We start from the raw sequence: 23,420 nt of genomic DNA, 5'->3' as shown, positions 1-23,420 counted from the left end.
CTGTGTCTTTGACCCAAGTGGAATGAAGTCTCCTTTTGCCCCTGGGGAAAGAAGCTCTTAGGGTGGAAGAGGTGTGCAGGATGCCTCCTTTGTGATCAGCAGAAAAGTGGGGAAAGGAAGTCCCCACTTCCCCCTCTCTTCCCCTCCTTCTCCTCCACAACAGTTTTATTGAGGCAACACACAGATGTTGTGTGCTAGCCATGCCCACGGTGCCTCAGAGGCTCTGTCAGCCAGCCACAGAGAGCCTGAGGGGAGCAACTCCTAGGAAGCTCTTCCCCCTCAAAGGGATACTGCTCATTGTATCCCACCAGGACAAGAGCATAAAGAGCCCTCCAGAGGAGGATGCTCACCCAACCACAGACTCTCTTTGGAAAGCCTCCCCCCTTAAAACAAACAGCAAGCCCCTTCCTGTCCCCACCCTTCTTGCCAGTGGCGTAGCGTGGGTTGTCAGCACCCGGGGCAAGGCAAGTAATTTGCGCCCCCTAACCCAGGGCAAGGCAAGTAATTTGCGCCCCCCCCCCCGCTGCACTGTCCCTCCTCCAGATAGTCCCTCGCTCTCTCTCCGCACCGCACCGCACGCCTGGCACCCTCCCCTCCACAGTGGGCAGCGACCCGGCGGCTCGGATCGGATTCGCACAGCCAGCACTGCAGTGAGAGAGAGTGAGTGAGGCAGGTAGGGGCAGAGAGCTGCGAGTGCGAGCGCGCCCCCCCCAGATGTTGCGCACGGTGTGACCGGCCCCCCCTGCACCCCCCACGCTACGCCACTGCTTCTTGCAACCCTCAGCTGACAGGCGGGTCTGTTTCATTAAGTCTCTTTAATGAGAGAGGTGGCAAGGGAGAGAGGGGAGATGCTGGGGGGGGGGGAGAGAGAAGAGGAGAGAACAGGTATCCCTTCTCCTTCTCAAGTCTTTCAGTAATTTTTTATAGTGACAGCAGCCTCCTCTGAGGGAGATCCTAAGAAGATCTCCCAGACAGAAATCCTAGCCAGGCAGACTCAGTTTCACTCATGTAATCAAGGGGGAGATCTTGGTCGGGAGGATTTTATTTTATTTTTACTCCCCCACCCTCTTTCTTGGGGAAGGGGGAGAAATACCCCATCAGCCGCTCATTTTGTTTCAGTGTGTTCAGAGATGCTTTCCCTGGAAATGCTTATTTAAGGAGTGTTTTACACAAATCAGCAGCTCTTTATTTTTTAGCAAAACAGCATCGTAGCAATAATGAAATGAGTTGAAGTTCAGTATGTTAATGAGTGGGCTTGTTTAGTTTATTTAGAAAAGTGAAACTGGTTGGTCAAACGGATCTAAGGATGTGATTGATATGCAGTATATACAGTATATTCTTCCACCTACCACACACCCCAAAAAAGCAGAAGAGAGGTGAAAGAAATTCTACAATTGATGAGGGGGATTTCATGTCATTTCCCACTTTTACACACACAGTCCTCATCAAACAGCTTTCCGTCTCTCACAACCATTTTCTATGCTTCACAATACTTTTTTTTTTTAATAGGGAGAAATAAACAGTGTGACAGGAATTATTAGCCTTACAATGTTGAGACTTTTACAGGTTTGTAAAGAGGTCCAAAGTTAAAAACAATAGCTTTCTCCCATGGCAAATATTCAAGATGCACTCGGCCTCCTCACGTGACTTTACTGCATATCACATCAGGACCAGGGCTATTGTAAATATACATTTTGTAGAGGGGAAGAAAAACAGTATGTAAACAGCAACAAGAGGAATACCGGGACTGTTTTTTCTAGAAAAAAAGCGCTGATGACCCTGAAAAATTTGGAATCATCATCAAACTTGGCTATGTCATTGTGCACCCACCGCTAATCTAGATGGTTTATGACAGTGGCGTTGCGTGGGTTGTCAGCACCCGGGGCAAGGCAAGTAATTTGCGCCCCCCCCCCCGCTGCACTGTCCCTCCCCCAGATAGTCCCTCGCTCTCTCTCCGCACCGCACCGCACGCCTGGCACCCTCCCCTCCACAGTGGGCGGCGACCCGGCGGCTCGGATCGGATTCGCACAGCCAGCACTGCAGTGAGAGAGAGTGAGTGAGCCAGGTAGGGGCAGAGAGCTGCAAGTGCGAGCGCGCCCCCCCCCAGATGTTGCGCCTGGTGCGGCCGGACCCCCCTGCACCCCCCACGCTACGCCACTGGTTTATGAACAAGTTACAAAGCACAAGTCCCAACGCGGATCCTCAGGGCTCCACGCTTTATATCCCTTTGTTGGATGAATTGTCCATTCATTCCTACTCTCTGGCTCCGGTCTCATAACCAGTTACTGATCCGCAAAAGGACCGGCAAAGTGAGAGGAGGATGCTCCTCCCAGAACCAGCCACTGCCCTTTCAGAATAACACCCCCCCCCTGCGTTTCTTTCAGTAGTATGGCAGAATCAATCAGACAAGAGATGGCTGTAAGGCAGAGGTGGGTCCATGGATCCTTCTCAGGATGGGCCAAATCTGACGGGTGAGGCGTGTTCACCTGTCAATCATTGGTGTCATTATGATATTGCATGATTGACAGGTAGGTTACCCCCCTTGACAAAACTATTTTTTCCTCTTTGCCCTCCCTCCCTCTGCTTCCCCCCTCCCAGCCCATCAGCCCTCCCAGCACTGCTGTGGGAAGAGTGAAAAAGAAGCCTGTATTTTCCAAGCTTTCCTTGGCTTCATGTGCCAGTTCCCTGGGCAGAACCAGTGGCATCAGCCGATGGAGGTGGTCAGGGAAGAATGGCCTCATGAGCCAAATTAAACTTTCTGTTCCCAGGCACGCCTGCCACTGCTTCTGATTGCTTACGTTCCCCTCTCTCCTTGCTCATTCACACGCTCTCTTTGGGTGGGATGGTAGATAGGATCAGTGGCGTAGCATGGGTTGTCAGCACCCGGGGCAAGGCAAGTAATTTGCGCCCCCTAACCCGGGGCAAGGCAAGTAATTTGCGCCCCCCCCACCTCACTGTCCCTCCCCCAGATAGTCCCTCGCTCTCTCTCCGCACCGCACCGCACGCCTGGCACCCTCCCCTCCACAGTGGGCGGCGACCCGGCAGCTCGGATCGGATTCGCACAGCCAGCACTGCAGTGAGAGAGAGTGAGTGAGCCAGGTAGGGGCAGAGAGCTGCGAGTGCGAGCGCGTGCCCCCCAGATGTTGCGCCCGGTGCGGCCGGCCCCCCCTGCACCCCCCACGCTACGCCACTGGATAGGATTGGGCCCTGCGACCTCACCCTGAGCGAGCAGGTGGAAGCTGTGGCTTTTCTTCAAAAGAGTCTCTGCTTACGTCCCCTGCCCTTCTCTCCGGGTGGCACCTGAGGCTGCGCCACCCACAAAGAGAAGGCAAATGGAGGGATAGTTCCCTTTATGAGCCAACTGATTCTGCTCACTTGCACACCTCCAGCCTCCTTTTGGACCTTGAGGTTTTTGGGGTCAGCGCCCGGCTGCAAGGTCTGAAAAAAGATGGCTGTTATCAGTGGCGTAGCGTGGGGGGGGGGTGCAGGGGGGCCCGTCCGCACTGGGCGCAACATCTGGGGCTTAGGGTTAGGGGGCGCAAATCCACAGGTTAGGGGGCGCAAATTACTTGCCTTGCCCCGGGAGCTGACAACCCATGCTACGCCACTGGCTGTTATTACCTGTGTGCTGTTAAGAGAAAGAGGGTGCAGCAGGCAGAGGGAGCAGGCCGTCCTGCAAAGCAACCCCAAAGTCTTTTTCTCCCCACTACGCCCCTGGATAGCAGGCGGAGGGAGGCTCCTCTCTGGCTCAGCTGCACTTCAAGGCTCAGCGGACCCCCTGCCCGACAGAGGCAGCTGCGGCTGTCTTTGCAAGTATTGTAAAGTTGCCCTCCTTTGTGGGCAAGCTGAAGCTGCCGGTAACACTCATTGCTGTGGGCAGAGGAGGTTGCGTGGCTGTGTGTGGTGGCAGGGAGCAAGGGGCGCAGTCAGAGCAGCCACCTCATGAGCCCAAACCTAGACTTAGACTGAGCCCACCCAGGCTGAGCCCCTCGAGAGCTTATGCCAGCCCCCACTAAACTGAGCCAGAGAGACCACAGCAGTCCTCCACTAGGTAGAAGCTTGTTTCTTAAGCTCCCTGCTAGGGCCGTCTTAAGCATATCTGGCGCTGTGGTGCAAAGATCCTTCAGGCGACCCCCGTTTCCCAGAATTGTCAACCTTTTCCCAAGCCTTTGCAGGGATCGCTCTCCTCCCACGGGGGCTTGAGAGGCAAGCTGCCTGCCTGCCAGCCATATGGTTGATGGGGCCATAGCTGTCAACTGTCCCTTTTTTTGTGGGAAATTCCACGGGTGGCGCTGTGAGTTAAACCACAGAGCCTAGGACTTGCTGATCAGAAGGTTGGCGGTTCAAATCCCCGCAACGGGGGTGAGCTCCCTGCCAACCTAGCCATTTGAAAGCACGTCAAAGTGCAAGTAGATAAATAGGTACTGCTCTGGTGGGAAGGTAAATGGCGCTTCCGTGTGCTGCTCTGGTTTTGCCAGAAGCGGCTTAGTCCGCTGTCTGCAGACAAACGCCGGCTCCCTCAGCCAATAAAGCGAGATGAGCGCCACAACCCCAGAGTCAACCATGATTGGACCTAATGGTCAGGGGTCCCTTTACCTTTACCCTTATTTCAGCGCCGTTTCCCGCTGCTATCCCGGATTGTTAGATATCCCGTAGACTCAGTGGCGTAGCGGGGGGGGGGGTGCGGGGGGGGGCCGGCCGCACCGGGCGCAACATCTGGGGGGGGGGCGCTTGCACTCGCAGCTCTCTGCCCCTACCTGGCTCACTCACTCTCTCTCACTGCAGTGCTGGCTGTGCGAATCCGATCCGAGCTGCCGGGTCGCCGCCCACTGTGGAGGGGAGGGTGCCAGGCGTGTGGTGCGGTGCGGAGAGAGAGCGAGGGACTATCTGGGGGAGGGACAGTGTGTGTGTGGGGGTGCAAATTACTTGCCTTGCCCCGGGTTAGGGGGCGCAAATTACTTGCCTTGCCCCGGGTGCTGACAACCCACGCTACGCCACTGCGTAGACTGTCCCCGGGACAGGTGAGGTTGCTGATCCCTTACTTTAGAGGCTGCTGATCCCTTATTTTCAAATCTGAAAATTGACAGCTATGGATGGGGCACAGCTGGTGGGCTGGCAGGGAAAAGGGAGGCCGCCGGCAAAGCCACGCAGCTCCCTCGCTCGCTGGGGCGCCCCTGGGAGGCCAGCACCCTGGCGCAACACGCCAGTAAGCCCAATAGGAAAGACGGCTCTGCTCGCTGCAGCTGGTCTGTGCCAGTGCCGCCCTCCACGTCCAAGATGCTGCGCCGGGACCAAACGGTGCGCCGGAGAGGTGGATGGATGCGAGGCATGCAGGACGGGCGTGAAAGGGAAGCGGGCAGAAGTTTCCATTGTCAGCAGGAAGCCACAAAATGGGGAACCCGCTTGCTAGACGGGGAGAAACAGCGCGGGGGGAGAAGCCCCCTCCCCGCCTCGATGCCTCTCTGTGGAAGGAAGGCTCTCAGGCAGCTCTACAGCGGGAGAGGCGAGAGGGTTTCTGAGCCTGAGCAGAGCGCGGGCTGCCCAAGCGCGCCATCCGCCCCCGTCCCGTCCCGTCCCTCACTCACCGCGCCGCGCTCGAAGTCGTCGTAGAAGGGCTTGTCGAGCAGGTGCCTCTCGCTCGTGCCGCCCGTGCCCACCAGGCTCAGGTAGACGTAGTCGTCGGTGCCCGCGAACCACTGGCTGCCCGTCGCCACCGTCACCGAGTAGGACGGCATGGCTGCGCCGAGGAGCAGAGCAGAAGTCGCGGGGCTGCGCGCAGGCACAAGGAGGCGCCGCCCCGCCGAGGAGGGCGAGGTCCCGCTCCGAGGGGAGGCGCTGTCGCGGCCGCCGCAGAGAAGGCGCCCCGCCGCCGTCGGGGGCCAGTTCAGGCGCTGCCGCTCCTCGGGCTGAAGGGCCGCGGACGCCCCGTCCAGGGGCTCCTCCGGCAGGAGCTTTGCAGAGTTGTTTCTTTGCTGGCGCTCTAGCAGAACATCTTTCCTTCTTCCAACTTAGCCCCCCAAGACCAAGCAGTCTTTCTGGGGGAGCGGGGTTTGGGATTCCACTGCAAAAGTTTCTAATCCTAGACGAGAACTGTGTTCCTCTGTGAGTTCTCGTCTAGATTTAGAGGTTGGGAGGCATCAGCGGGAGTGAATGCTGCAGTGGAATTGCCTAATTACGGTTTATATCTCTATATAAGATCTAGATCCTAGATATGGCTTATATCTCCAGTTCCGTCTAAGTCTTGTTTTGCATCCTCCGGTGCAAATATATTCAAATGATATACATCTGCCTCGATGACTCACTGCCTCGTGTGTGTGTTGTTTTCCGTTTGTAAAGGGAGATTTAAAGCATATTTCAAATTGGTTCCATTATTCCCCACAACACACAATATACAAAATAATGCAAATGCAAAATAATGCAAATGTTAATGGATGGTTGGTGGATCTCCTCAATATACCCCCTTGGTTTTCCTTGTGTGTGTGAAGACAGAACAAATATTATGGGAGAAGTTCTACTGTGGCTCCAGTGATCAGAGGAACCTCTCTCCCCCCCCCCCCCTTGGGAGGACAATTAGCACAATGGGAGAGGTGAAATGCCTCAGAAAAAAATGGGGGGGGGGGAGAGAAATTGGTAGGGGTGGGATTGAATGAGATAGGTAACAGGTTAGATAAGTATCATAAGACATGAGACCAGAAATTAAGAACTATATTCAACTCATGGATAATGAAAGAAGGATTTCAACCCAGAACATTTCTAAGCACAATTCAAAGTGTTGGTGCTGACCTTTAAAGCCCTAAACGGCCTCGGCCCAGTATACCTGAAGGAGCATCTCCATCCCATCGTTCTGCCCGGGCACTGAGGTCCAGCGCCAAGGACCTTCTGGCGGTTCCCTCACTGCAAGAAGTGAGGTTACAGGGACCCAGGCAGAGGGCCTTCTCGGTGGTGGCGCCTGCCCTGTGGAATGCCCTCCCATCAGATGTCAAGGCAATAAGCAACTATCCTTCTTTTAAAAGACATCTGAAGGCAGCCCTGTTTAGGGAAGTTTTTAATGTTTAATGCTGTATTGTGTTTTTAATATTCGATTGAGAGCCCCCCAGAGTGGATGGGGAAACCCAGCCAGATGGGTGGGGTATAAATAAATTATTATTATTATTATTAATGTTAAAGGGCTGGGGTCGATTATGAAAAGGAGGATAGAAACATAAATAGCAGATAGTCAAATCTGGGGGGAAATGTGGAAGAAACACACTTTGAAAATGTTGTCTATTAGGATAAAAGAAAATTATAAATTAGTTTGGAGGTGGTATTTAATACCAGTCAGATTAAATCAAATAAACAAGGGATATTCAGTGTTATGTTGGAGGGGATGCCAGGAAGCAGGGAATTATGTTCACATGTGGTGGGGGTGTAAATATGTAGTTTTGGGGGGCAAAGGGTGTTTAAGGAGATAACAGAAATCACTGGGTTAAAGCTGACCAAAAGTCCAGAGGTAGCATTATCATCAATTTACAATGGTGTGGAGGGTTCACAGGCTATGAAAGACTTGCTCACAAATTTATTGACAGCTGCATGAGTTATTATAGAAAAATGGTATAAAGAGGCGTGGGATATAGCTATTAATTAACATGTGCTATTAAGGCAAGATGGGGAACATGCAGGAGAAATGATTTTGAGGAGATATGGAAGGTGTTTGTAGAATTTGTACTGTTAAAACTATTTGTACTGTCAAACCATCGCCAAGAGTTGTTGAAATATTGGGAGGTTGGATAGTTACAATGGCATGGTCTCAGGAGTACGGTGCACATTTTTATTCTTATTTATTTATTATTATTACTTTGTCAAAATAAAAAATAAAACAAATTTTAAACAAAACTAACGTGGACAAAAGGAAAATGGAGCAAGACACCTGGTGCTAGCTTGGTTTCCAGAGCTACTGGAAGGAGGCATACAATGTACCATCCAACCACCTTAGGGCAGGGGTTGGCAAACTAAGGTCCGTGGGCCAGATAAGGCCCAAGGACCCTGCCACCTGCCCAGTCAGTCCCCGTGCTGAACTGGCATGGCGACATCTCGCTGCGCGGGGAGTGAATTCTGCGACGGGTGCACGGGCTTCTTTGGATTGGCTCCAGGAATATCCCGCAGCCAATCTGAAGCAGCGGATGCCTCTGGGCAGGTGGCGGCACTGGCCAATCCGAAGCCTTGCTGCCCGCATGCTGAGAAAACCCGGTGGGGCTTCGGATTGGCTCCAGGAAGCTCCCGCAGCCAATCCAAAGCTGCGGAAGCCTCTGGGCGGGCAGCTACACTGGCCAATCTGAAGGCACGCGGAATTTCCTCTGCAGCCATGGCATCGCCGCCATGGACAGAGGGGCTAGTGGGCATGCCGCAAGGCTTCAGCCGGAGCTTGGCGTCCCTGCTGGCCCCGCGCCTGGGATAGCTCTCCCAGAAAAGAGGCGCTGCCACCGCCATCAGCTACTAACTGCTGCAAGAAAGTAGGACAGCAGAGGGAGGGCGAGAGAAGCCCCCCTCTGCCAGTGTGTGTGTGAACATGTGCCTGTGTGCATTCTGGCCCGCCAGAAGATTTGAGGGGCAGTGAGCTGGCCCACTGGTAGAAAAGTTTGCTGACCCTTGGTCTTAGGGTCTCCAGATTTGTGAAGGGCTTGTTCCTTAGCTTTTTCTTCTTCCAAAGATGTCCCACCAGGCAGCTGGTACGGATTTTTACTCCCAAATCCTCTCACAAATGCCACAAGGCAGAAGGTTTAGTACATTTGCCTTCTCCTAGATGGGCGCGCTTCTCAGGTATGGGGGTGTTAGGGGAAGGTTAGTACCTTTGGTGGGAGACACGTTGTGCTTTCTCTGGGGTGGTTTGGCCACCTTTGGTCCACACCCTACACTCACCTTTCACCTGTGGCTCCTAGAGGCTGTCAGCATGCAACAGCAGCCACACCTTGGGAACAGCTTCGGCTGGCCATCTAAACCAGGTGAGGGTAGCCGATGGGTCTCAAACCCTCCGTGACTTAGGGACTTCCCCTGCATGCAAAGACAGGCTCCAGAAGAATGAGTGGACCAGCCCAACGGTGGGTCCAACTGTCAAGAAGGTGGTTACTGCACTGTGCTGTAGAGTGAAATGAGAGGTGGATGGGGTTTCTCAGCAAAAATGTAGTATAGGGAAATAAGCATCCCCTCTATTCATCCAAGTCATTTATAAAGATGTTGAACAGCACAGGGCCAAAGGCAGAGTCCTATGACACCCTACTTGAGATTCTTCTTCCATTGATGCAGTCACGAATGAGGGATGTTTGGGAATTCGTTTTAAAAAGCTGAAGATCCATCTAACGGTGGTATTATTCAAATTACATTTTACTAGGTTGTCAGCAAGGATATCCCAGGAGACTTGGGCTTGTTCCCAACAAAGTCATTGCATGAATGGAATTCATTCTACTCATACAATGGAATTCCCCTCTCTATTCTCCCCCTGCATGCATGCATGCATGCATGTATGCAGTCAATCAATCAATCAATCAATCAATCCACATACATACACACACACACACATGGCCTGGAGCAGGTTTGGGGATGGAGCAGGGAGGGCGAATTCCATTGCTTCAGTAATTTTCAGGGAACTGCCATCGGAGCTGGAGGCGGAGAGGAGGCTCCAGAGGGATGCCGGAGAGGGTCCCAGTAGGGAGAGAGGCAGCCCATCCGCTGGGGAAGGAAATCAACGTAACACCAGTGGAGAAGGGGGGCAGATGGGGGAATCAGAGAGGTGGCTCCAGGACTCCTCGCCGGAGACCAGCGGAGAGAGTACGGGTACTCCGCTGCCCACACCCTCCCTGCGCAGAAGACTTCCGCGCAGGGAGAGTAGGAGAAGACTGGGCGTCAAACAGCTTTTATGCTGGAAACGGTTCAAGAAACGCCCACTGACGGATTCTGCCAGCGACTGAGGCAGCCACGGAACTTGAGGCTGTCCAGACAGAAAGGGTTCAACCAGGCAACCTAGCCAGGAGTGGTGGCAACTTACGCACGAGCAACCCCTAGAACCATTACAGTAATGTAATTACTTTAGCTGGATACAACCCAATGGCCACTACAACATTCCCATGAGCTACCAAACTACTAACTATCAATAAAGGTGGTTATATATATCTGCTTGAGCTTCAAAACATCAAATTAAAAATTGTTCGATAAAATGCTGTGAATTCACCTTTTATTTTTAAGAGAGAGCTGTAATAATGCGCTTGCCAATTGAAATAAATAAAACCAATTTTCTTTTCATTATCTCTGATGGAAACATAGTATGTGGTGTTCTGCTCTTCAACTCCTTTTCTCTTCCCCTTGCAAATATTCAGACAGGCTGCCTGAGAACACATGGGAGATTAGTTCTACTATCTCCTTATTTGAGATTCGCTCTTAAGACACATCTGAAAATACTTTTCACACTGCACGATAGCATCCCTCTGAGAGTCAGCAGTCCTCAGACACAGATACCAGAGTTCAGGACACTAACAGTTTCTGCTCCACAGGTTTGCTATACAGAAGTGCGAAATAGACAAAGATACAGTGAAGAAGAGACTGACAAAGGAGCTTAATTTTTCAAAGCACAGACTGTCAAGAATTCAGGAAGAGACCTGCTCTTCTTCAGCCCTTTCGTGTGCCATGAGATCCAAATAGTAGGTTGTCTTACAGACTGCACAAAGCAAAAGAAATAGTGACATTTGTGGGAGAGAGGAAAAACCCAACAAGCAGGAGACGCCAAGCCCCTCCCTGTAAAATATGCAGAGAATGTGGAACTTGCTGTTGGTTTTAAAAACATAGATTTATCTGAAATGAAAATGAATTACGTGCTTGTAATTTAATTTTGTGACAACTATTTCAACATTATACTTAGCACTTAATGAAGTCTGCTGAAGCAGAATTTCTTATCTACTTTCTAAATCAATGGTGTAATGATTCAATATATCTAACAATAATGAAGTCTACTGAACCAGAATTTCCTACCTGTTTAAGAAATTAATGGTGTAATGTCAGTATGTCGGAAGTACAGTAAAGACTCAGCCTTTAAACAGGAATTTCTGCACAAGTAGCAAGATCCAGACCCTTAAGAAAATATTACTAGCACCAGGAATGTTCATTAGAGTCCCTTTACTATGAGGGCTGGGATCATTTACAGGGAGAGGGGGGTGTCTACTGCAGCATCAACGCAAAAGCTGTCAATCAGCCTGATAAGCCAACTCAGGACTTCCCTCTCACATTAGGGATGGAAATCGTGCTGCTAGTGGGATGGACAAATTTCATGTCTTCTAAGTGCAAAAGAAAATCCAGGAAGCTTTGACATTTGGGAATTAAGATTCACCGGAAAGTAGCAGCAATTCTCACTATACAGTCATCCCATTGGGGGCTTCTAATGTACATTCCGGTGATCTTGGCATCTTGCAACTATGCATCTGCTATGTTACTAGCTGTCCCTCTTTGGTGCCTGGAAACCTCTCAGAGCCACCAGAACCTCACATAGACAATCAACATGATAAAGAACACAGCAACAGCCGCGAGCTTGGCGTAGGTGGAACGCATGTTCAAATATTTTGCATCCTGGCGATATTTCTTCGACAAACTGGACAGATTGTTTGCCTTGGAATCCAAAGCTGTTTCAAAAGAACAAATAATTAATAAGACACATTAGTATTTGTAGGTGTGCAGTTATGGATTTATATCACATTGCCATAGATTCATGATATGTTTCAAATTAAAGGCCTGAATCTGCTGACGTCAGTCTGACCTAAGAGCAGACGTTTTCATTTTCCTTGTTGTAAAAATTACAGGAGGATGACAGTTTCTGTCAAGCACCCAGTGTCTATTATCTGCTGTTAATCAAAAAGTTTGCTTTTCGTTAGAAAAAGTGGCTCACATTTATTCCAGCAGCCACCTATCATCTGAAAAGTCTCTCTGGGGGGACATGGGGCTCTTCTGAAGAACGTAGGAGGGGACATGGGGGGGGGCTGCCATAGTCAGGTTTGGATTCTAAGTAAAGGAAGCTCACAAAAGGGATGTGTCTTCTCCCATCCTTCCTCTATTGATGTGAAGGATGCTCCCACCCCACTTTCTGCAAAGGTTTTCAGAGGGGTCACAAGCAGCTGCAAGTGGGGAATGGGAGGGAAACTGCCCTTCCATTTATTCCCGTAGGTTAATGTATCTTAGGACCCAAGCAAGAGTTTATTAAAAACTTCTCCTTGGTTTCTAGAACTCTGACGTTGCGGCAATAAGTGGTGGAAGTACAGTGGTGCCTCGCAAGACGAAAAGAATCCGTTCCGCGAGTCTTTTCGTCTTGCGATTTTTTCGTCTTGCGAAGCAAGCCCATTAGCGGATTAGCGCTATTGACAGTTTAAGGGCTATTAATGGCTATTAAAGGCTTAAGGGATTAGCGGTTTTGCTGCTAAAAGGCTTTTAGCAGCTTAGCGCTTCAGAAAAAGGGGTTTGGGAGCGAAAAGAACCCTCAAAAATTTTCGTCAATTTTCGTCTTGCGAAGCAAGCCCATAGGGAAATTCGTCTTGCGAAGCGCCTCTGAAAACGGAAAACCCTTTCGTCTTGCGGGTTTTCCGTCTTGCGAGGCATTCGTCTTGCGGGGCACCACTGTACTAGCTGAGAAACTGAGGCACTGCCTGGGAAGTCATGGAATCCAGAAGCTGCTATGGGCAGGATGAATGAGGACTGAGCGAAACCATCTTCCCCTACAACTTTTGAATTGTGTTTTGAATGTTTCTCATTCAAAAGTGTCCCAATCAATAGCTAATACTGGTAGTCACTGTTCTGAGTTTATTATTCCCCACAAGCTCTGGTGTATCATTTTTAACGTGTAAACTGAATGCAAAGTGTGCATCCTAAACTCATGTCAGAAGCATGCAAAACTGAATTCTTTCTCTGCAATGCAACCCTCTGAATAAACCAGTCAAGTTTTTTTCTGAATCAATGGATGTCTGCCTATGTAACAGCCTGTGTATCTGCCATTTATGAGGACCTCAGGCTGCTCCCCTGCCCTTTTTGAAACTACTTGCAAATAACGCCCCCTCACAGGGATACATGCCCCAAATATTTATATACCAAGATCCAACTACTGCCAATAACTCATCACCTGCTCACTGCCTTCCCTGCTGCTGCCACCACCCAGCCCCTTTTTTTCCTGTACCCTTGGAAGTAAGCCCCACTTCTTCATTAAAAAGAAGCTGGACACACATATTATGGGCACAGCAAGTGGAAGAACAGTTTGTCAAACTTTCAAAAACTGCCCTGAGTTCTATAATAATGTACCTCCCACATTTTGGGTCTGGGGTGGGACACGTAATAGCAAACTGCATAAGTTCACAATTGCTGCTCAATTGCTGCTCAAACAGAAGAGGAAGCAAGGAATTTTGAAAAGTATGAAGCAAAAGCTACAGAGGTGGAGAAGCAGAAGCTACAGAGGTGGAGCTCCATCACAGAGAAGAAAGGGGCTATACCATTTGCCCAAGTGATGGGTGGCTACTGCAACCACTGCCAAGTTAGGCATGGTTCCAGGCCAGGTTCCATTGCTGAAGCAATGAGGTATGAAGATACCTACCATAAACAAGCCAGCTTGTTCAACATACAATTGAGATGGACATTCTGCCTGCTTTGGCTTTAGGGCAAAATCAGAAAAGGCAGATCTCTGTTCTGAGGAACTTATAATTTAAGCATGATGAACAAAAGAAAAAAAAGATGAAGAATGGGATATGCAATGGTAACATGGGAATAAAGCAGGCAAAAGAAGATATGTATATTTAGGCCTAATTTAACTGGGAATAAGGGATGATCAATGTGATGAAGGATTTGGAAACCAAGCCTTATGAAGAATGGTTGAGGGAGCTGGGTAGGTTTAGCCTGCAAAAGAGGAGACTGAGGAGATAGGGTAGCCATTTTCAAATAACTAAAGAACTGCCACATGGAAGATGGAGCAGGCTTGTTTTCTCCTGCTCCAAAGGGTAGGCCCTGAACAAGAAAGGAGATTCTGACTAATCAGGAAGAGCTTTCTGGTGGTAAGAGCTGTTTGCCAGTGGAACCCACCTCGGAGGGTGGTGGACTCTCCTTCACTGGATGTTTTTAAGCAGATGTTGGATGGCCATCTGTCATTGATGTTTTAGCTGATATTCCTGAAATGCAGGGGGTTGGACTAGATGACCCTTAGGGTCCCTTCCAACTCTATGATTTAAAGAAAAAGAAATAAGTAATAACACCCAGGTGTTATGGGGGAGAGTTCAAGGTACAAGGGATTGCGAGTGAACAGAAAAGAGTAGGAGACTTTAAGATGCTATAAGAATGCAGTCAAGTTTGGGGAAGATCATAGGGCACAACATGTCATTGTACAGGGCAAAGCTGTAGGGTGCTTTAATTCTAAGGAGAAGAATAAAGATTTGTTGAATGGGGAAGGAGATGAGAAACCAGAGCAGAGATGACTGCTGGAGCACCACTAACAGAGTTTTGGGGAACAGGGGTCAACAGGTTTTAGCTTGGCCAAGGCTGGAAATTGTCATGCTTGCTATGGTGCATGACATGATAGAAATTATTCCTGGTATTCTACTACACCCTTCAAGCAAGTTTCCAGGGGACTTAATAAAGCAAAGCAAATCAGAATAAAAGCAGTTAACATATACAGACAATGCTGTAGAAACAGGAAAAAAATATGTAAGAGCAGCATAAAATCATGAGTAAATATAAAACATGTATAAACAAACATTTATGAAGTCTGGTTATATTAAAAAGTGCTCTTATTTATTTTATCTACCGTATGTCCCACCCTTTACCAAAAAATCACAGGGCAAGCCACAAAATGGGGGGAGGGGAAGCCTACATAAAAAGAGTCATTTGAATATTTATGACATGACATCAAAGCAACATCAGAGCTGGAACACATTCCATCTTGGAGCACCACAAGGGAGAAAGTAGCCACTTACTGCAATTCCAATGGTGTGGGCCCCTGTAATAAAGCATCTGTTGAATATCTTAATGTAGGGAAAGCGCATGTGCAGACAGGGTGTGTTATATTGCACAAAGCAGCTTGCCATAGCATAGGCTACAATTGCACCTGATCATCCCATAAAAAGCAGAGCAGCTTGTGCACCCAATAGTCACCGTACCTGAAAGTGCCTCGCCTCGTTGTAGAACTTCTTCAATGTTAGCTACCATGATTCTCTGTACATCCTGCAACTCTGTGTTGATGGAGCCAAGGTTTCTTCTTGCACGACTGTCAATATATAGTTTCTTGGTTTTCTGGATATAAGTATCTGAAACGAGAGGTAGCTGCTCATGAATTAGTCTCTCTTCCCTTCAGTGTCCAACAGCTAATTTATGTCTTTTATTTATCAGTTCCACACATGTGGTCAGTCTTGGTTGTCCACCAATTATCCTTTTTGGTGGCAATTTTCATTGTAGCATTCAGTGGAGAGGAGGTTTAACCTTGTCTCCACAATCATGGTCCTAATGAAAATTGGCTCCCCAAGACTGTTAGCTCCATTGGCATGCTTTAGAGCATTTTCTTCTAAAGCTAATAATAGGGTGGGATGGGAATTGTCACTGTGGTAACAGTTGGGAAGGGTTAAATCTACTCTCCCTGTGCACTGAGATACTTATGAAAACTGGAACTCACATTCACCTATTGCTAAATAGGTGTTTTTGTGTAACACAGGTGTGCAACTTAATGATGGTTGCAGCATCACATGCAATATAGTCCATAATTTTCCTATCAAGGTTGAGCAACCATGGTGGCAAGCATTCAGAAACTTTCGCTGGTCCTAAGTACAAGTGTTTATAAGAGATGACACAGAACACCCAAGAACAAAGAATGTCAGAGTCCACTGTATCTGTGTGAGGGAAAGGGATATTTACATAATCTGACCTGATATTCTGTAAAGCTTCTGGGAGGATCCAGTCTCCGGGGTCTTTTTAGAGGACAGCAATTTTTATTTTTATTTAAAGGACTGTGCTAATGCAAGAAACTTTCCAGGAGGGAATACTAGGGATTGCACAAGGAGGAGAAGCTGCAATCAGGACTACCAAAGGGACTTTGCAGGCAGGCCTTTGCCTGATGAGGAAGGGGAAGAACCTCACCAAACTCAATGAAAGAATAGGGCCTGGACACGGTTGGGACCTTCTTTCCATGCTGCTCATCGAATTCTGAGTGCAAATCTTCCAGGTATGCAAAGGCCAGCTTTTTGGGGAAGGCGGCTTCACACAACACCAGGTAACACACCCCTCTCTCAATGATGTAACTGCAAAAGAAGATGCAACAGGTCTGATGTTAGCTTGACAGCAAACCAACTTCCATCTTTCCCAAATTTTCCCTAAAGACACAGAGCAATCATCTTCTCTAGCAACCCCTAATCCAGCATATTGTCTACAATTCCCTACTGAGTTTCTGTTGTACTTACTGAAAAGTCATGGCTCCTGCTTCCAACGTGCACCTGGTGGGAGACTGTTCATTGAGCTTCCGGAACAGCTGTTTGGCTTGGCTCTGGTACTGCTGCAGGTCTCTACCAGACTACAAAACAACACAAATCTTTAATGCAAAGCTCCAGCAGGCTGACAGAGCACTGGCCTTTGCTCAGAGCAAAGTGTCAGTCACTGAGCCAATAGGAACTGGGTCAAGAAGAACCAAGCCCAAATGCTCCCCCTTCTGCTGCTGCTACTAGACTGTTTCCTTTATACAACAACAGAAAAGGCAACCAGCTGGACACCCGAAATTTCAGCTCAGGATTCCCAGCCCCCACAATGTGTTCTTTTAAGAAAGCAAAATATTCAGAGCGAAGGAAGGCTGTCCCTGCCTGCCTCATCTCTTAGATGGGGGGTGGGGGCTCTCTCTTGCGGTGGGGGGTGGGAAGAGAAGCAGATTCATCCGGCCCTTGACTTCAGGAGCCAGTAGGGCCATTCTCGGCCGGCCCGCTCAGCAACCGCGGACCTCCCAGGCAGGCCTGACGGGGAGCCCCGAGGCCGACATCTCCAGCGGACCGACGGAGGCGGCGCCTTTGGAGCCGGGATCGCGCAGGGCTCTTGCTTCCGAGTAGCCGCGCCCGGAGTCCCGGGGGCAGGAGGTGGAGGCCTGGCTTGGCCCGGCCGCCGCTCACCTGCTCGTCTTCCTGCATGGAGGCGGCCAGAGGAAGCCCGTCGGCCACCCGCGCGATGACGGTGAGGAGCACCATGGCTGCCTGCCTCGCACCCGCGGCTGCCGCTGCGCCACGGCCCACACAGCGGAGCTGGCCGGAAGCCGGAAGGGAACTTCCGGGTTCGTGGGGGGAAATGCTCCGGCCCACTTCCGTTCCGGTGGGTTTAAAGGCCCGGGCGGAACGCGGCGCCCTCGGAGCTCCGGTTCCGCTGCTGCCCTCCCGCTTCCCTCTGTGGCGCCGGGGAAAGGACGGCGCGCACGGCCCACAGCGCCCAATCCTCCCGCTCTGCGTGGGGAGCCTTGGAACTCCCTGCTGCAGCAGCGCCGGGCTGGGCTGGGAAGCGGGCGGGGGGAGCAGCCGAAAGCAGGCGGGTCGCGGGGAGGGAGCACAGCTGTCAACTTACAGATTTGAAAATAAGGAACCAGCAGCCTCGAAAATAAGGGATCAGCAGCCAAAATAAGGGATTTCGGCTTGGCTTATGCAGAAATCCGGCACTGATGGAGCCATGCTGCTTTTGCTGCGACTGACTATGTTTTGCAGGGGGTTGGACTAGATGATCCTAAGGGTCTACAACGCCGACCAAAGAAGAGGGGCAGACAAAACCGATGAACGACCTCGAGATGGCAAAGCTTACAGGCAGAATTAGAAACCAGGAAGAGCACCTCTCTCATAAAGAATGGGGAAAGTTTATAATTTAGTTGAAAAGCTATTGTAAAGAGTTACATACATTGGTGGGATAGACAGAAAACTTGTAGTACAAATTTGAACTATGGCTGGACAAATGATTTATAAAAATAGAGTTATGAAAGGGATGCAGAGGGGGAAATCACTACATTAAGATGCTTCACTGGTTGGAGGAGATGCTAAGCAGCACGTCGGGGCTGCCGTCGTCCTGGCGCGAGGAGTTCCATCGGCCCTTCCTCACCCAAGAGAGAGGGAGGGAGGGAGAGAGACTCTCGTCCACGCCGTCCGCGAGCCCGGCATGAGGCGGTTGCGGCGCTGCGGTGGCCGCTGAAGCGCTGCCCTTTTGCGTCCCTCCCCATACCCTCCTCTTCCTCCTCCCTCAGGCCGCCTCCTCAGCCGCTGCCACCGCTGCCACAAAAGTCTCGCAAGAGAGGGGCTGCCTGCCCACCTGCCACCACCAATCTTCTCATGACGCGCCCGTGAGGGGGAAAAGGGAGAAACGGAGTCGCGGCAGCTCGTGCATGCTCTCTCTCGAGGCGGAGGACCCTGAGCCGGGCGAGCATGAAACCTGGGAAATTTAAGGGACATCACCAGTAAGGGACAGCAGCTGGGATAAGGGAGTTTCCCGCCGAATAAGGGACAGTTGACAGTTATGGGAGGGAGGTGGCTCGGCAAGCAGCGGGACGAGGCACCTGTAAGCCGCATGGGGTGTCTGCCAGGGGGAAAGGCGGCGTACAAATAAAGATGGCGATGTTATGACGGAGCGGCCGGGAAAGGGGCAAGGGAGGTGGGGTCGGTGTGCTTCGAGCAGACCTAAGCCAAGGGGCCGTTTGCTTCGGCCAAAGGGCCACTCAGTCCAGCCTCCTGCCCGCTGAGCAGATGCCCCAAGTGGGGAACCCTCGAGCATAGCTGTCAACGTTTCCCTTTTTTAAAAGGGAAATTCCCTTGTTCCAAATAGGATTCCTCACAAGAAAAGGGAAAAGCTGACAGCTATGCCCTGGAGCAGGATCCGGGCGGGAGAGCGACCCTCGCCTCCTTGGACTCCAGCAAGCCGTCTCCGTGGGGCGCAGCCTCCGTGGGGGCTGGTAGCCGCCCACAGCCCCCTCTCGCCACCGCCGCCACGAAGCTGTCGGACCCTCTCCGAAAGCCACCCGGGGGAAACTTGATGGAAGAATCGGCGCTCCCTCCAGGGAACCGCGCTGGCCACTTTGAAAGGGTGCAAAAGACACGTCGTGGGTGTCTAGCACTTCGCAGATGCGTGTGGTGAAGAGGATGAGCCGGAAACGCGCTTCCTCCTTGGTCAGGATGCAGCAAAGAGATGGCATTTTTGCTGCAAAAATCGGATGCATGCAAAGAATTCCGTTCCAGCAAGATCCGGCGCTCGGTGGTCCAGAGTTGCGCTCGCTTTTCCTAGATGCAAGAGGCAGCCCTTGGCTGAACCTTCACGCGGCACTTAAAACTCGCGGATGTCTTTGGAAAACCGTTTAAAGGACATGCAATGAAATTCAACCAAGGGAAAGCGAGGAAGTCACTTAACAACGTTAACAAGTGTAATTTTCAATATGGCTATGATTATGTTTGTTTGTCTTATGTGTTTGCTTGTTTATGATGTTGTAAAAACCAATAAAAAAAATTTGGGGGAGAAAACCAAACCCGCGGATGTCTTTTTCAGTTTAGAGTGCTTTTATGGTTTGGTTTGGTTTTTTTTTTGCACGACATACAATACGGGGAAGCCAAGGAGGCCGCGCACCTGAGCTCCCCGAGTGCAAAACAAAAAGCGGCATCGGGGCGGCGTTTGCGATCCCCTCCGTGCATCCCGCAAGGGCATCTCGCAGGGAAGGGAGACCCGCGGAGCGAGATGCAGCAGCAGCAACAGCAGCAGCAGTCCCTCTGCTCCCCTGGCACTGCGGCGGAACAAGCGCCGCCGCCCGCCTCCCTCCCTCCCATCTCTTGTGACGTCACCCTCCCGGCGCCCCTCCCCCCGCGGCCGGTCACGCGCGTCCCGGGCGAAGGTCCGCGGCTGCTGCGCCGGCGCGGAAGGAGAGGCGAGCAGCTCGCTGCATCCCTTCGGCCAGGACCCAGCCATGGCGGCCGAAGCGCGCGGGCGTCCGGGCAGCCCCCCGGGCGGGTTGGCGGCGCCGGGCGGCCCGCTGCCCATGAACCTGTTCGCGGCCTGGGAGGTGGACGGCTCCGGCCCCAGCTGCGTCCCCAGGTGAGTCCCGCCTCCCTGGCGCTCGCCCCCTCGGGACTCCGGCGCGGTGGTCGTGTGAACGCAGCCGGGCGCGGCGCCTTACGGGGATACCCTGCGGGAAAAAAGCCTGGGACTGGCAGCCTGGGGGTTGGACGCCCAGACTGGGGGCCGGACGCCCAGCTCGCTTCCTCGCTCTTTGCATTGCAAAGCAAACTGCTGCTGACATCGGCAGAGGCCTCCTCTGGAAAGCAAAGAGCCCTTTTTGTCCGGCTGCAGAAGGGAGAACGAGGGATGCTTCCCCCGCCGCTGCCATTTATATAGCAAAAAAAAGGGAGCATGTCAGCAGCTGCGTTCACGGCAGTTAGGGTGACATGTAGTTTGGCCCGCAGACCAAGAGAGAGGGCGATGATCAGATGCTCTTTCAATGCTGCTTCCTTTCTGGCTGCTCTCTGGTCTGTGCATGGGGAAGATCTCCCTGGTGCTGCAATAGGAAACTACCCTTGATTGCTCTGAAACTGGTATGAAATTCAACTGTCCCCCTGGAGCAGTGGCATAGCGTGGGTTGTCAGCACCCGGGGCAAGGCAAGTAATTTGTGCCCCCTAACCCGTGGATTTGCGCCCCCTAACCCGTGGATTTGCACCCCCTAACCCGTGGATTTGCACCCCCTAACCCGTGGATTTGCGTCCCCTAACCCTAACCCCCAGATGTTGCGCCCGGTGCAGCCGGCCCCCCCTGCACCCCCCACGCTACGCCACTGCCCTGGAGGTCCCTGAAGCAGCTCATTTCAAACTTATCTGCTCCTCCTCGGGAAAATGCACCTCCCCCCCAATTTTTAAAATTGGTTTTCACAACATTATAAACAAACACATAAGGCAAACAAACATAAATCATGACACTTATTAACATTGTTAAGTGACTTCCTCGTTTCCCCTTGGTTGAATTTCATTGCATGTCCTTTTAACGGTTTTCCAAATCACAGTTCTTGTAAAATTTAACTTAAACGTTAACAGCCTTAGATCTTCACATTATGAAATTAATATTAATATAATATTAATGTGACACTTAATGCACCTTTTGAAGAGACGCACCATCAGGGACAACCTGCTCTATGGCTACCTCCAGTTGTGAGCACCACAACTGCTTCTCTGGCCTCCTGTCATGGTCCTTATTGCTTCTCTCCTTTCTCATCCAGATGGTGAGTGAGGTGAGGTTTGTGTGACTAAGCCATCATTGTCAGCTAGCCAAAAATAGTGGCCATTCATAATAGAGGTGACCCAGGTGAGATAGTGCACTTGGACATTAAAAAAATACCTTGCTGAGTCAATAAGCTTAGCAGGCATGGAGCAAGAAGGGATCAGGACCTCTTGTGGATCAGGACCTGGTTAAGGAAGCAGGAATAAATGGATAATAGAGAAGCCTGTGCTTTTTATCTCTTTCATAAACAATCTAGAGTTAGGGGTGGTCAGTGCAGTAACCCTGTTTGCTGATGATATTAAATTGTGAAATTGATTTTTAGTTTCGGCTCAGTTCCCCAATCCCTCAGTTATTTTCCCCAATATCACAGGTTTTGTTTCATTTTTAATTTGCAGGTTGTGCAGCTTGACTTTGAAGAAACTGATTGTATTGAAAGAATTGGATAAAGATCTCATTTCTGTGGTAATTGCGGTCAAAATGCAGGTAATGCAAGCCTGGCTAGGTATAATAAGCTAATGAGGTGCTTTACAATTGAGCTTGCTAATATACTATTGTGTGATTTATTAGTGAGAAAAAACAGTTTCATTAATATACCATGCTACAAATTGGGTACTGAGAAATCTATTGATACAGAATTGATGCTAATTTATATCATTGCCTTTTGGGAATTGTACATATTAATTCTTGAAACAAAGTTGTTCACATAATCTTAACTAGGTGTTGCGCCGTTCATGAAAGGAACGCTCAGGGACGTCTTGACCCGGGAGTGAGAGAGGTGCAGGGCACCCTCTGCCTAAGTTCTTAACTATCTATCTGTTATGAAATAATAAATAATTTTGATCAAGCTAGAAAAACAAAATACATATAAACCTAGGTATTACCGTAATGTATACCTACTGTTTCACTAAAGGACGTTCGACTTTGTGTGCTCACTTACCAAAGACCTGCCGCGCCAGTGGTGGTGGCGCTTCTCAGACTCAACGGCGGTGCTTTTCATTCTCAACGGCGCTGTGCACACAAAATTAACTAAATTTGGGGGTGCTGGGTGGATCTTTCCACCCCGCCAGCGCATATGCTAAAGACGGCCCTGGTGGCGCTGTGGTCTAAACCACTGAGCCTCTTGGGCAGGCATAGGCAAACTCGGCCCTCCAGATGTTTTGGGACTACAAGTCCCATGATCCCTAGCTGACAGGACCAGTGGTCAGGGATGATGGGAATTGTAGTCCCAACAACATCTAGAGGGCTGAGTTTGCCTATGCCTGCTCTTCGGATTGCGGATCGGAAGGTCAGCGGTTCGAATTCGCATGACAGAGTGAGCTCCCGTTGCTCTGCCCCAGCTACTGCCAACCTAGCAGTTTGAAAGCATGCCAGTGCAAGTAGCCAAGTTACAGGGAACCAGGCAAAGGGCCTTCTCGGTAGTGGCACCCGCCCTGTGGAACACCCTCCTACCAGATGTCAAAGAGAAGAACTACCAGACTTTTAGAAGACATCTGAAGGCAGCCCTGTTTAGGGAAGCTTTTAATGTTTGAGGCATTACTGTACGTATTTTAATATTTTGTTGGAAGCCGCCCAGAGTGGCTGGGGATAATATTATTATTATTGATAAATAGGTATCACTGTTGTGGGAAGGTAAATGGTGTTTCCTTGTGCTCTGGCCCTCGATAGCCCAGTAATTGCATTAACTTGGACATTAGTCTGTGGGAAGAGTGGGGGGGGGGTGTCAGTGCCTCTGCAGCTGTTGTGGCCACTATGGCCAATAGTCACGGACAGTGGAAGAGGTCATCAAACAACAGCTAGAAGCCGCCGTTGCCCTTCCCTGGTCTGTAGTGACACTTTCTACAAATCTGTGATTACTGACTAACAATAGCTGATCTGTTTTCCTTTTTCTGTGCAGGGTTCAAAGCGAATATTGCGGTCTCATGAAATTATGCTGCATTCTAGTGGGCACGTAGAAACAGAACTTGCACTGTCCTTTTCGCTGCAGGTAATGTTGGAATCCTTAATATTTCCCTACTGCCCCTTACTGTAAGCAACTTAATTTAGGACATCTTTTTAAAAACCGAAATGAAAAAATGACTCATTGCTTCCTCTGATTTCCCACGGCATTGTAAATCTGGAAGAGACTAGAAGCTTGCCTTGGGATATGTAGGGTGTTGTGGAACAAACAAATGAAAGACAGGCTAAAATC

General features: G+C 50.4%; 3 protein-coding genes and 1 long non-coding RNA gene across 7 annotated transcripts in view; 2 read left to right on the top strand and 2 right to left on the bottom strand.

Moving 5' to 3' along the window:
* Nucleotides 1-5,765, bottom strand: part of ALOX5 (arachidonate 5-lipoxygenase) — a 36,339-nt gene extending 30,574 nt beyond the window's left edge. The window contains exon 1 of the mRNA XM_083448702.1: nt 5,586-5,765. Coding sequence (XP_083304828.1) covers nt 5,586-5,735 — 150 coding nt within the window. The 5' untranslated portion in view covers nt 5,736-5,765. The remainder of the gene's footprint in view (nt 1-5,585) is intronic.
* Nucleotides 1-23,420, top strand: part of LOC310681253 — a 106,697-nt gene that overhangs the window by 20,658 nt on the left and 62,619 nt on the right. The gene's annotated exons all lie outside the window — the stretch shown is intronic.
* SEC22B (SEC22 homolog B, vesicle trafficking protein) lies at nt 10,188-17,282 on the bottom strand. Its single transcript, XM_083448842.1, has 5 exons — nt 17,124-17,282; nt 16,431-16,540; nt 16,111-16,271; nt 15,141-15,287; nt 10,188-11,639 (listed from the first exon to the last, which is right to left on the bottom strand). Exons 1-5 carry the CDS (start codon nt 17,196-17,198, stop codon nt 11,485-11,487), a joined length of 648 nt encoding a protein of 215 aa, XP_083304968.1. The 5' UTR covers nt 17,199-17,282; the 3' UTR covers nt 10,188-11,484.
* LOC310681120 (phosphofurin acidic cluster sorting protein 2-like) overlaps nt 19,857-23,420 on the top strand; it is a 66,183-nt gene continuing 62,619 nt past the window's right edge. For 2 of the 4 annotated variants that reach the window (XM_083448629.1, XM_083448630.1), the window contains exons 1-3: nt 19,891-20,058; nt 21,628-21,715; nt 23,127-23,216. In XM_083448629.1, the coding sequence (XP_083304755.1) occupies nt 19,931-20,058; nt 21,628-21,715; nt 23,127-23,216 (306 nt within the window). In that variant the 5' untranslated portion in view covers nt 19,891-19,930. Of the gene's footprint in view, nt 20,059-21,627; nt 21,716-23,126; nt 23,217-23,420 lie in introns of all 4 variants that reach the window. The other 2 variants (XM_083448628.1, XM_083448627.1) reach the window with 2 other exon arrangements.

The sequence above is a fragment of the Podarcis tiliguerta genome, assembly GCF_965153285.1.
Source record: "Podarcis tiliguerta genome assembly, chromosome: 7".
NCBI classification, from domain to species: Eukaryota; Metazoa; Chordata; class Lepidosauria; order Squamata; family Lacertidae; genus Podarcis; species Podarcis tiliguerta.
Note: the sequence above shows the minus strand (reverse complement) of the source record. Positions and strands in the feature narration are given on the sequence as shown.